The sequence below is a fragment of the Pteropus vampyrus genome, unplaced genomic scaffold (genome assembly GCF_000151845.1).
Source record: "Pteropus vampyrus isolate Shadow unplaced genomic scaffold, Pvam_2.0 Scaffold128, whole genome shotgun sequence".
In the NCBI taxonomy this organism is placed as follows: Eukaryota; Metazoa; Chordata; class Mammalia; order Chiroptera; family Pteropodidae; genus Pteropus; species Pteropus vampyrus.
In genome coordinates this window covers 5222484-5235245 of record NW_011888909.1, presented here as the reverse complement: position 1 = coordinate 5235245, position 12762 = coordinate 5222484, and the positions used below count along the sequence as shown (strand labels likewise).

Below are 12762 nucleotides of genomic sequence, written 5' to 3'. Positions count from 1 at the left end.
AAGGGAAGTAAAAGCAAAAATAAATGAATGGGACTACATCAAACTTAAAAGCTTCTGCTCAGCAAAAGAAATCATCAACAAGGTAAAGAGACAACCATCGGAATGGGAAAATATATTTGCAAGCAACGCCTCCGATAAGGGCTAACATCCAAAATTTACAAAGAACTCTTACGACTCAATAACATCAAAATACAAATGACCTAATCAAAAAATGGGCAGAGGACCTGAACAGACACTTCTCCCCAGAGGACATACAAATGGCCAACAAATATATGAAAAGATGCTCAACATTGCTAGCTATTAGGGAAATGAAAAATCAAAACCACAATGAGATGCCATCTCACAGCTGTTAGAATGGCTATCATCAACAGGACAAGCAATAACAAATGTTACAGAGGATGCGGAGAAATAGGAACCCTCATACACTGCTGGTGGGACTGCAAATTGGTACAGCCACTATGGAAACAGTATGGAGGTTCCTCAAAAAAACTAAGAATTGATCTACCATATGATCCAGCAATCCCTCTACTGCGTATTTACCCTAAAGACTTAAAAACCCATGTCCGAAAGGATATTTGCATACCAATGTTTACAGCAGCATTATTCACAGTGGCCAGGACATAGAAGCAACTGAAGTGCCCTACGATAGATGATTGGCTAAAGAAGCTGTGGTACATATATACAATGGAATATTACCCAGCCATAAGAACAGATGAAATACTGCCATTTGTGACAACATGGATAGACCTCGAAATAATCATGCTAAGCCAAAAGCCAGACAGAAAAAGCTGAAAACCACATAATATCACTTATATATGGGATATAAACCTAAAAGCAACAAATGAGCAGGACAAACAAACAGAGATTCATGGACATGGAGACTATAGACTAGTGGTTACCAGAGGACTGTAGAGTAGTGGTTACTAGTGGGGTGGGAGATAAAGGGGGAGGTAGTCAGGGTAAAGGGGGTCAAATATAGGTGGGGAGGGGGAGGGTGAAGTGAGTAAAGGGGATCAAATATATGGTAGCTGAAGGAAACTGGACTTTGGTGACCACACAGAATATACAGATGTCAAATGATAATGTACACCTGAAAATTACACGATTATATTAACCAATGTTACCCCAATAAACTTAATTAAAATTGTTTTTTAATTAAAAAAATAAAATAAATAAAATAAATAAATGGGAAGAGTCCCTGAATAGGCATTTCTCCAAAGAGGACATAGAGATGGCCAATAGACATAGGAAAAGATGCTCAATATCACTAATCAGAGAAATGCAAATTAAAACCATCATGAGATATCACCGCATGCCTGTCAGAATGGCTATCATCAATAAATCAAAAAACAAGTGTTGGCAAGGACATGGAGAAAAGTGAACCCTTGTGCACCTTTGGTGGCATAGCAAATTGGTACGGCCTCTATGGAAAACAGTATGGAGGTCCTCAAAAAATTAAAAATAGAACTACCTTATGACCCAGCAATTCCACTTCTTGGTAATTATCTTAAAAAATAAAACAAACAAACAAACAAAAACACTAATTTGAAAAGGTATATGCACCCCTACGTTCACTGCAGCACTATTTACAATAGCCAAGATACAGAAACAGTCTAAATGCCCATCAATAGATGACTGGTTAAAGAAGTTGTGGTACATACATACAATGGAATATTACTCAGCTATAAAAAAAAAAATTGAAGTCTTACCATTTGCAACAACATCTATCGACCTAATGGATATTAAGTTAAGTCAGATAGATAGAGAAAGACAAATACCATATGCTCTCACTTATATGTGAAAACTAAAGAACAAAATTAACCAACAAAACAGAAACAAATTCATAGATACAGAGAACAAACTGGTGATTGCCAAATGGGAGAGGGTATGGTGGCTGGGATTAAGAAGGGATTAAGAAGTACAAATTGGTAGTTACAAAATGGTCATGGGGATGTGGAGTACAGCATTGGGGATATAGTCAATAATATTGTAATAACAACGTATAGCGCCAGGTGGCTACTAGACCAATTGGGAGGATCACTTCATATATTATATAAATGTCTAAGCATTATGCTGTATACCTGAAATTAATATAAAATAATATTAAATGTCAACCCTAATTGAAAAATAAAAATTCTAAATAAATAAATAAATGATTTAAAAAAATAAAACTCTTGAATTTTTTGCAAAATTGGCATTACATCCTAGGGAGTAGGGTTTCATTTACTGTATTAATATACATATTAACACTTATGATCACAGTATTAATAATAGGTGGATTCTCCTGGCTATTAATGCAGATAGAGTAATGTAGGGAGGAGGCATCAAAACTAAAATGTTAAACCAAGCTACATTCAGAGATTGCAACATGTTGATCAACCCTATAGCCAGACCATGAAGAAACCTATAAAACAAAACAAAGGAAGATTTCTGCTGGAATTACTAACAAAGCATTTACCACACTGTGAAGGGAAAACAGAAAAAAGAGTCATTTAAGTCATGCCCTACACGAAATAAAATCATTCATTCGCTATGGCTACAACCATGGGGAACCTATGGATTAAAGGCTGGGAATTGCCTGCAGGCCTTTCACACTACACATTCTTACCTTTTCTCACTACATACGCTTCTCCTTTCTCACAGTATGTCCAAGCCATCAAAGGAAAATGAGTAAACAAAGTCTTTAAACTATAATTCACAGAAACTAAGAATGATATATAAACTGAATTCCCTGTACACTTGGGGTCCCTCTCAGTGCCTTTTTATCAGTCCCTTCAGTGTCTTTACTTTGTCCTTCTCATTGTCTCTGTCCTTTTGTCTGTCCCTCTGAGTCTCTTTCAGGCTCTCTCACTCTCTAACTCTGAGAACATGCTCTGTCTATATAGCATTACTCCTTCTCTAATAAACTTCCCTTTTGACTCGAACTTTGGCATGTGTTTAGATTCTTTCTGTGCTCAAAGAACCCTTTCTTTCAATGTTACCGTTTGGGGGTGATTTGAATTCCAGTGTTGCTCCAGCAGCTTGGGGATGGGTAACAACACAGAAATGCAATTAGCATTTTTCCTTGGTTCTTCCCCCACGCTAAGGAAGGCTGCAGCCTTGTGGAATTTGGTAGGTGAAAAGATAAGACAAACTTGCTCCAAGGGAGGAGTGGGTTTTCAGCAAAGAGAGCTGTAATCGTGCAGAAGTGGAAAAGTCTGTATTATGTTGGGGCTGTGATGAGTGGTTACAAAGTCGTTCCTAGGTGATTGGCACATGAGGTCACTTCAACTGACACTTGGCTGCTACATAACTTTTTGCATAGTGCACATGTTCTTACCTAGAATTCAGTCTGTTTTAGTTAGATTCATGAACTTCCGGGTATAAGCGTGGTATTATAATGATAGTATAATGAGGCTGAGGTTGTGGGCAGGTTAGGGTAGTACCTTCTGCACGTGTGTCTGTGGCCAAATTTAACCAGCTACAGATTATGACCCTCCTGTTCTGTCTCTGTAAATGCAAGAAGGATTCTTTAACTACCAGTAAGTAGGGTGTTCTTTAGGAAGCCTCTAGGCTGGCCCTCCATTCCTTTGTTCCCCTGTTGTTCATATCTGACTAGCTAACATCGGTTCAGGCCCAGTTGGGGGAAATTCACCCTGTCCTATATCAAAAGAATGCTGGGGAAATCATTGGCCTGGGTTCCAGCTCTGAATGGGACCCCCTAGCGGTGATTAACTTTTGTGAACTTGTTTCCCATCTATTATAAAAAGGACAGCGATATCTATACTGCTGACCTCAGGGCTGTAAGAATCACATGAGGAAACACATGAAAATACCTTGGAAAATGTGAAAATAAGCAGTGTGACTTTGTGATCAGTTCATTCCTCAAGTTTTCTTAACCGATGATAAAGATTCTGAGGGTCATAGAGGCAAAATCATAATGTTTGTGCCATCACTTACTGAAGCTTACCACTTGAATCTTGCTACACTCCTGCCCCAGGTCTGGAATTCTGCCCCCTACCCTTTTGAGTGGCAGCCAAGTGGGCCTCTCTAGGTGTCATGGAGAAATTCTTATCTCCAGTAGAAGAGATAGAAGAATCATTATAGCATCAAACTAGAGGAGAGGGGGTGAGATAGAGAATGAAGCCCATTGGGTTGTCTTTTCTTGTTGTTGTTATGTTGCTTAAGCATATAAAAAGTTCTAAGGGATTTCTGTTTCATCTTAATACCATGATGAATTTCAATTCTTAACTTTGACTCCCATTCATAGCTTGTTTTGTTTACATAAGCAGTGTTCATAATCGGCATGAAAAATTGTGTCACAAGGATAGGAAGCCACCACTTTCTATATCCCATCCGTTTGTAACCACATACATAACTCTTGGGAGAGCCATTCTGTTTCCAATGAGTCCAGAATTAGAAAAGTATGAAAGGAGTGAGCGCAGTCATTGCATCATTTCAAACTCACCCCTTCAAAACAACAAAGAAGGGATTGTGAATGCTTCTTTTATGCAGCTTGCTGGGGACTAGGGAGCCTATGGACCAGAGTGGTTGTGTAATTGGTATAAAAGGTTTTATGTGGGTATCAAGATTTCTCAGCAGATCAGACTCTTTGAGCCAAAGATAGTGCATCTCTTGTTCAGGCCATTGCACTGTGGATGTTAGGCTATGACAAGGCCACAGCTTTTGTCCTCTGCCCACCTGTGGAAGTCTTGCTCCAGCTTATGCACCTTGGGTGGTGGCAAAGGCTGAGGCAGTTTGCAGAGCTCATCACAGACCTGGCATGCTTGGTCCTGCCCAGAGCACTGCACTGCTGAAAGTACAAATGCCGCAAAACAGCTTCTAGGAGAGCTGCCAGTAAGCATTCACAATTGTGAAACAATTGCCTCATTGTTTGTGATCTCATTTAAATGTTGCCAAACTTATTTCAGGTCTTGCCTGATTTTGAAGGAAATCTGATTCATCTGATTTTTTAGCTAAATAATTATCTGATTATTTGGCCAAATTTGCTTTGGTTAAATTACAAATTTTTCAAATAATTTCCCATATTAAACTTTTCCAGTCTTTTCTACTTAGTTAGCCAACAGTATCCACTGTTGCTTCCTAAACCTGTCTTTATCCTCCCCAATTTTCCCATGAGGGAGGGTATATAATCTCATACTTTTAAAGCATGTTCTGAAATTTACCTTTCTTAGCACTGCTCAGAATAAAGATGAACCTGGCTTCTAGGTCTTTCCAAGTCATCTGAAAGAAATAGGTCATATATGCTATTCGGAGTTATTTCTTAACCCAATTCCTATTTGTCCCGAAAAGCCTCGCCAGCTGAGCTTGCAGCTGCAGCATTTACCCCGAGATGACTCATGGATGACAGTCCTAAACTTATCCCCAAAACTTGCCATGAAATATTTCGCTTTAGTGATTATTTTCACATCGCTCTAGTATATCGATAGTTTTCAGAAACAAATGACATCATTCTATTTATAGCATTCTGTTTTTAGTAGTGGTATTTCCATTTACAAAATATAGTAATTCTCGATCATTGAAAATGTCAAATGCGTGATGTTAACATCGTTCTCAAATAGTCATTAGCCAAAGATCGATTTAATGAATCCTATTTATGTATATATTTCTGTTACATTGAGATTAGAGACAAGTTCTGTTTAGAAATAACTCTAAGAACAGTTTTTATATTTTATTTTCACATTGAAAACGAGTCAGATTTGCTACAGCCTCAAAGAGTGTGTTTGTATAAAATTAAATTAATGTTGGCAGCAAGCTGTGCTTTTTTTCTAAACAGGAAATGAGTTAATTCATTTAGGGGAAAGTGAGTGCTGACCTTCATCTGAGATGAGTAAAACTTGGATTTAGTTCTTTTACTTCATGTGGTTATCAAATATGCATTTTTAAAGGTCAAAACTTTTGTTTAAGACTCCATTGTTATTTTTTAAGAAGCCTTTGTAACAATTCCCTATATGACAAATTCCAAGAGGTAATAAAAGCACTTCCATCCTTCTGGCCCAGAGCTTCACTCAGTGTGGCAGTGGGCGGGAATGAGTGGCGGGTACATTGTGACAAGCTCTCTGCCCCATGCTCAGAGGGACCCCCTCATAGTTCCTTGGGTCTTTGCCTTGAGGTTGTTTCTACTCAAACACATGAGGTACTTGAAATATTGGCTACTGAAATACATCATAGGCAGAAATGAAAATTCCACAAATCTGTTCTGATACAAGGATAAACTTTTATTTATATACCAAAGGGAAAAGCAATATTCACTTAAAGCTGCCTAATCCATATTTTCAACAGAGAAGGTGTTTAATTTACTATCCACATTTAAAAAGCTTCAAATAAAATAAAGCTAGGAAAATACATAAAGAACAGATGATAAAACTCTCCAGGTAATTAATGGTCATAATACTGGAACTGCAGTTTGAAAAAGCAATGGCCTCTAGAAGGCCTAACTGTAGTTTATTTAGAAGTACAGATAATCAGTATCAAATGTATCCATTAAGTTGTAATTGGCAATGGTAAGCGAACTGCATCAAACTGTATCACTTTTAAAAATTAATCTAAAGTTGTGAACTATATAAAAATCGATCATTCTTCCAGTTCTCCTAAAAGCTCTACAAAATCAGTGATGTACCATTCTGCATTGTCCTTTACTTGTTGCCTGATTACATTTCCTCCAAATCCAATGAAAACATCCTAAGAAGGAAAAAAAAAAGGAAGAGAGAGAAATGTTTTTTGAAATAAATGATACGGCAGCAGCCTAGGGCAGTAAGTATTGTTTGGAAGAATAAACTGTTGGTGTAAAGAAAGGTAAGCCCATCCTCACCCAAAGTGCCTCCAGGGCTCCCTATGAGTCTCCTACTACCCTGCGAATGAGTAAGTGCACCACTGCTGCAGATCCATTCACCTGGACATTGCAGGCTTCAAAAGAATTGAAGCCCTCTTAAAACCAAGGCAATTGCTCAAAGATAAAATTGCATCAGATGGTAAATGTCTGAGTTCCTAAATTTGCAGCAATTACCTGCAGTCCAGGAAATTTGAAAGAGGGAAGATCAAAGAGAAGCCTGTGGTGTCATGGAACTCCACTGGGGCCTGGAATCAGAACCAAAGCAGGAATCTCCCTACTGGTGCTCTGGGTGAACTTGAGGGACCTCTCACTCAGGGAGGTGTGGTATCCTGGGCTGGAGGAGATGACGCCAATAACTGTTGGTGGCACTCAAATTTTCATCATTAAAATTATTTAAAGTTACATTGTTTTGTTAATTTTTATTAAGTGATATCTTCTTTCACTCAATAATCTTTTTTTTCTATGAACAACAGAAATTTATTTCTCACAGATTGAGAGGCTGAAAGTCTGAGATCAGGATGCCAGCATGGTCAGATGAAGGCCCTTTTCTAAGTCTTTTAAAATGGTATTTTCTCTTTTTCTGCCAGGATATAGACATGATATATACTAATTTGAAAGTACAAAATTCTCTTACTTGTCCTTTCTCTTCATTTTAATTTTCATACCACACAAGGGGGAAAAATATTCCTAGATTCTTACCTTCTAGTTAAATTTAGTCTCCTAACTGAGCTTCCTGCTTCTGTGGCAGCCCTTTCTACATGCCAGCACCAACTCAGCTCCTAACACAGCTGACTCATTCCTTCTCTCTCCAGAAGCCTTCTAGGGCTTCCTATGACCTAAAGTAACACCAAAGTGTCAGGTGAAGTGTGGGGTCTTCAGTGGTTGCTTACACCCATTCCTGTTGGTTTTTGCCCACTGACCAGCCCAGGACTGTGCCTAATACATCCCACTCTGCTCTGCTACTTCCCCTCCATCTGGAAATTTCTTCTCCTAAGCCCCACCAGGCCTTCATGAGGTAGCTGCTAACCTTCCTTTAGGTCAGATTCCTCTGACCACCTTCCAAGGACTACATACCTGCATGCATGCCACTTTCTCTTGGTTCGGTCAGACTATTTATAATTTTGGAATGTAAATTATATAATTTTTTCACATCCCGACAATGGGAGTCAGAGCTCCCTGAAAGAACTCTACATTTCATGTCTATGTACTCCTCATTAAACTAGCCCGGTGCTCATTACTTAATCAGCCCCAATGTTGGTTATAAATTACCTAAAAAGGTGTTATCTTCAACTGATGCAAGTAATGTTAAAAGGATCCAAAAAGATTCTATAACCACGTTTGATTAATCATTTACAAAAGTAATTACTCTTTTTAGATCTCAGGAAGCTAGGTAGTAAAAAAGTTCACCACTATATTTTTTATTCAGTTTTTCTTAAGAAATGATAAAGGCAAAATCCTATGTGAGATGAACACATTTGATATTTAGGACATTTGCTATACAGCATTTATTTCCTGTTGGTCTCAGAAAACAACATTAATTTAGAAGAATAAAATGCTTTAATATGGGCACATTATCAAACCTCCACGAGTCTCAGTTCCTTAGGTCTGCAAAAGTCAATTTACATATTGAGACTGAATTTGTTTTTTTTTATTGTTTTTTATCTTACAATGATATTTAGATTTTTGATTGTTTAACTCTCATAAATCTTATCGAATTCCAGATCAGCTATCTAAAACAAAAGTAAACTGGAAAAAAATTAGTATGCATAATACATACAGCAGGAGGACAGGCTTCCATGTCTGTGGCTCCATCTCCGATCATGAGTATTTTCTTAAAATGAAATTTTTCCTTTAAAAGTTTAATAACTTTTCCTTTCCCACCAGATTCAGCTGTTGGCTGCATCTCATCAAAACCTGCATATTCACCTTAAAAGTGCAGTTAAAACAGTATTAAAGATCCACAGAATTAGAATGGTAGGTCAGCTTTGCACATAGATGATATCCTCACTTAAATGTCACTGAGAAAGCTAAAAATGGCCCTCAGTAGAGCGACAAAGCCTGGACTTCGATACCTATTCCTCAGAATAAACAAGATTTTAAATTATAAATGCAAGGTTACTCCTTTAGGTCATAAACACCTTGGGGTAAATAGTTTTATCTTCTAAGCTTCCAGTGTAGTAATTCTCAAACATTGTTAAGGTTGCAGAACACCGTGAGATAGTAATATATTAAATTTAAAATAAGTTAATATATAATTTCATCTAGGAAGAGATTCCAACTTATAGTTGATTATTTCCATTCTTACAGTAATTACCACAATCATTACTCTATTTCTTTTTTTAATGATCTCTATCTATAGACTGTTCAAAAGTGTTCTGTTAACATATTGAATATTATTTGGTTTTAAGCATGTCAGCCACCCCTTGATGTAACTGGAGACATCTTGAAATAATAGAAAACTACAGCTGTGGCCCTCTGATGGTCCTGAAAGGGGCCAGGAGGCATCTCCAAAGGCAACTACAGTACAATGACTTGCTAACAAATTAACTCTCTTTCCTGAGTTTAAGGAGGTTCAAATATATGAGAGCTCTCATAAAATTGAAATATAATGCATAACAAAATAATCATGTGAATTTTACATAGAAATTAACATTTTACTAAGTGTTACATACTGATAGATTTTATGGATACTAAAGCTAGGAAAGATGATGACCTAAGTCTGTTTTGCAGAGTACAGGATACCAAGGAGTAAAAGACATCAGTCAACAGAATCCTTTATCTCAAAATTTTATCCTGATGTCTCCTTGCTTAAATTGCATTCCCAAAGACATTACCTAGAATATTGAAAAATAAAACTGAGAAGAAAGAGAAAATGTTACCATTAAAGTCTTACCATTGAAGTAGAATTTCAGCCTATTGGCAAATACATTGGTTGATGGGATATTGAGCTTTGAAGCAACATGCTCTACAATGCTCCTAAAGCCACCAGATATTAGGAAAACCTGAACATTTCGCTCTTGTAGGTGACTTACCAGCTCCCTGCAAAACAAAACAAAATATGTATATATGTATATGTATATATAATACCAAACACTGATTAATACAAAAGGGAAAACATGAAACATGAAAAAGAAACTAAAATATAAATCTATTTTTTCTCTTGAATGCATTTGCCCAAGGTACATCGGACAAGGTATATTGCCTGGTGAATTAATGTCTTACCTATGTTTTTCTAAATGCACTTATAAATTAATGGGTGGGGCTTGACTGCTATAGGAGACCACTCCACAACTCTATTCCGCCCTTAGACTTAGAAACGCAAGATAAAGAGGAGGCTTAGGCTCTCCCTAGGAAAAGAAGGTAGGCCGAAAGGGATAGGATTAACCAGCCAGACAAAAATTTTTATAAGTGCCAAAAGAACCACACAGAAGGGATCTTTAAAGTAATGGTGAGATACTCTCAGGAGAATATGCCCCCAAATGCAGGTACTAATAGAAAGACAATATACCCAGACTGAGGCTCCTCTTACCTTATACCAGGGGTCAGGTGTGGGGGATGCTCTGCTATGAGCCTTTGTACCTGTTCCCTGGAGGGCTGGATCAGAGCCAAGCGCTCTGTGAGGGCAGCCTTGAAAGGCACTGCCCCACCCATGGCTCGCCGTGTCCTAGGAGAAAGACCCAACAGTGAGCCAACGATCAGGCCATCAAAGTCAGCTGTTCTCAAAGTTTACATGCCTAACCTCCCCAGTACATCACAATGTCGACCCATGAGGAAGGTGCTGCCTAGAGGCTCCTGTGACAAAATATGGTATGGAAGCGATGCCTAACAAACTATTGAAGGTTTGCTTAAGAATCACATTAATATTTTAGGGCCATTTCTTTTATCAAATGCAGCTGAACCTAAAATGGCCCATGACCTAGTGACTGCCAAGTAGGTGGGTAGGAGGAGCTCTCATCCAGGCATCTACTGAGAGACTCTGAACCAAAATTTCCTTTCCAGCAAACCACTAAGGCCACACTCTTAACCATGAAACAAAGCACTGGACGCTTGGAGAACCCACCCAGGTCATCTTTGGTTGGTGATATTCACTATTCCGCTAACCAAGTTAAGAAAGTGTCTTATCCATATTTGTTTGTCAGAGCAGCTTTTTTTTTTTTTGCCATAAATATTTGTGTAAATGGATGATTAGATAATGTACACTGCCAATTTCAGCTCTACGTGATTAAAGAAAAAGCCTAGTGCCCATGTTTCACAACCAGGGACTAAAATCAGAGAATTGTGGCTCTGATCATGCATGTAATCCAAAAGTCACTATCTTTTGCAATTCTATATCATTTCATAAAGTAAACAGATACTGTTCCTACATTTCTGACACAGCATCCTCAACTCCACAGATTTTGGCCAGCTCATCAATTCCTTCTTCTCTGATGACCGTGCTATCAACATCAAAGCATACTGCATCAGCTGAACAGAAAAGTTTCCTCAGCTCTGAGTGGGAGACCATCCTTAGAAGAATTTTCCTCCTACCACAAAAAAAAATATATATAAACATATTTAAAGACACAAAATACAATCATAAAAGGTCCAGTTTTGCCTAATAATGCCAAAGTACTTTGATTTATATCAAAGTTAGTGTAGCCCACATAAGAATGTACTCATGGATTCATTCATTTTTTAACACAAATTAATCACCTTCTAAATGTCAGGCTCTTGGGTAACAAAGATGAGCAAGACCCAAACTGTTTCTAGGAACTCAGTCTAGTGATGGTAACAACTTGTAAATATATTAGATGTTCAATCAATATGCAACTGTTTCTCACCGGATAATATCAATAAGGCAAGTGCTAAAAATAGAAATGTACATAAGATACTAAGGGCACACAAAGAAAATGTTTAATCTTGTCTATGACACAGGGCTTCCAGGAGGCACAAGCATTTGAGCTGAATCTTAAAAAGCAAGGAGCCCTCTGAGCGGGTTCTCAAAGGGCAGGGTATCAATTTGGTATCTGCTGGGAGTAGGAAGGAGGAAAATGGAGGTAAGGAAAGAGAGTAGTGATAGCACAAAGAAAAGCAGGGCCATGATAAGGAGAAAGAATGATGGATAATGAGCTGGAAGGTGCCAAGTGGCTCAGTCCAGCTGCCAGGCAGTGCACGAGTTCAGACCAAGTGGGGCTTTGGGTCAAGCTAAGGTGTTTGGATTTTAACTTCTAAGTAATGGGAAACCTTGAAAGCCTTTATGCCTCAGAAGAGGGGTCAGAGTTAAAAAAAACGCATTTATTAGTTACCACCAGTGTAGAGGTGGTAACTGAAGGCAGAGCGTGATGAGAATAGAGCCTGTAGGAATGACACCTTCAAGTCAGGATCCTGGGAAGTAAAATGGAAAGGAAACATCACAGAAAGAAACTCTGGGAGACCATAGTACTGCAGAAGCTATGAAAGACAGAGTTTCAAAAAGAATTATGAGATATTTTATGTTTTAAGAAAATCATTGAGGGGATTCGGCGGAAACATGGCAGAGTGAGAGATCCCTAGATCTCTCCCTTTGAAACAACAATAAGCTGAACATCTAAAACTCAACTAAAAACACCCAAACTGCACACCAGCACATCTGAGCGTGGGATCTGTGCATAAGAGCTACCACAGGTCAGGACCCCGGGTGTCGGACCGTAGACTAGGAGCAATAAAGAAACTGTCTCTCCAGCCACCAGAGCTCCATGTAGGAGGAGGGGGAGCGATAAAGGCGCAGCAACTTTCCTGAACCATCCTGCCTGGAAGTGCTGGCGCTTGTACTCAGCTGACCAGAGGGCCCAGTCATCAGGGCAGAAAGCGCAGAAGCGGGGCGGGACTGCAGAGGAACAACAGTTGATTTTTGCTGAAGGAGGCTGCAAAACCAAGGCTGAGTTGCATGCCCCAACGCCCAACCCAGAGGG

General features: G+C 38.6%; 1 protein-coding gene across 1 annotated transcript in view; it reads right to left on the bottom strand.

The window, feature by feature from the left end:
* Positions 1-6197: 6197 nt before the first annotated feature.
* The window catches only part of PSPH (phosphoserine phosphatase), a 34544-nt gene continuing 27979 nt past the window's right edge, over positions 6198-12762 (bottom strand). The window contains exons 2-6 of the mRNA XM_011367002.2: positions 11197-11355; positions 10362-10496; positions 9726-9871; positions 8610-8758; positions 6198-6681 (exon numbers count right to left, since the gene is read on the bottom strand). Coding sequence (XP_011365304.1) covers positions 6574-6681; positions 8610-8758; positions 9726-9871; positions 10362-10496; positions 11197-11336 — 678 coding nt within the window. The 5' untranslated portion in view covers positions 11337-11355 and the 3' untranslated portion in view covers positions 6198-6573. The remainder of the gene's footprint in view (positions 6682-8609; positions 8759-9725; positions 9872-10361; positions 10497-11196; positions 11356-12762) is intronic.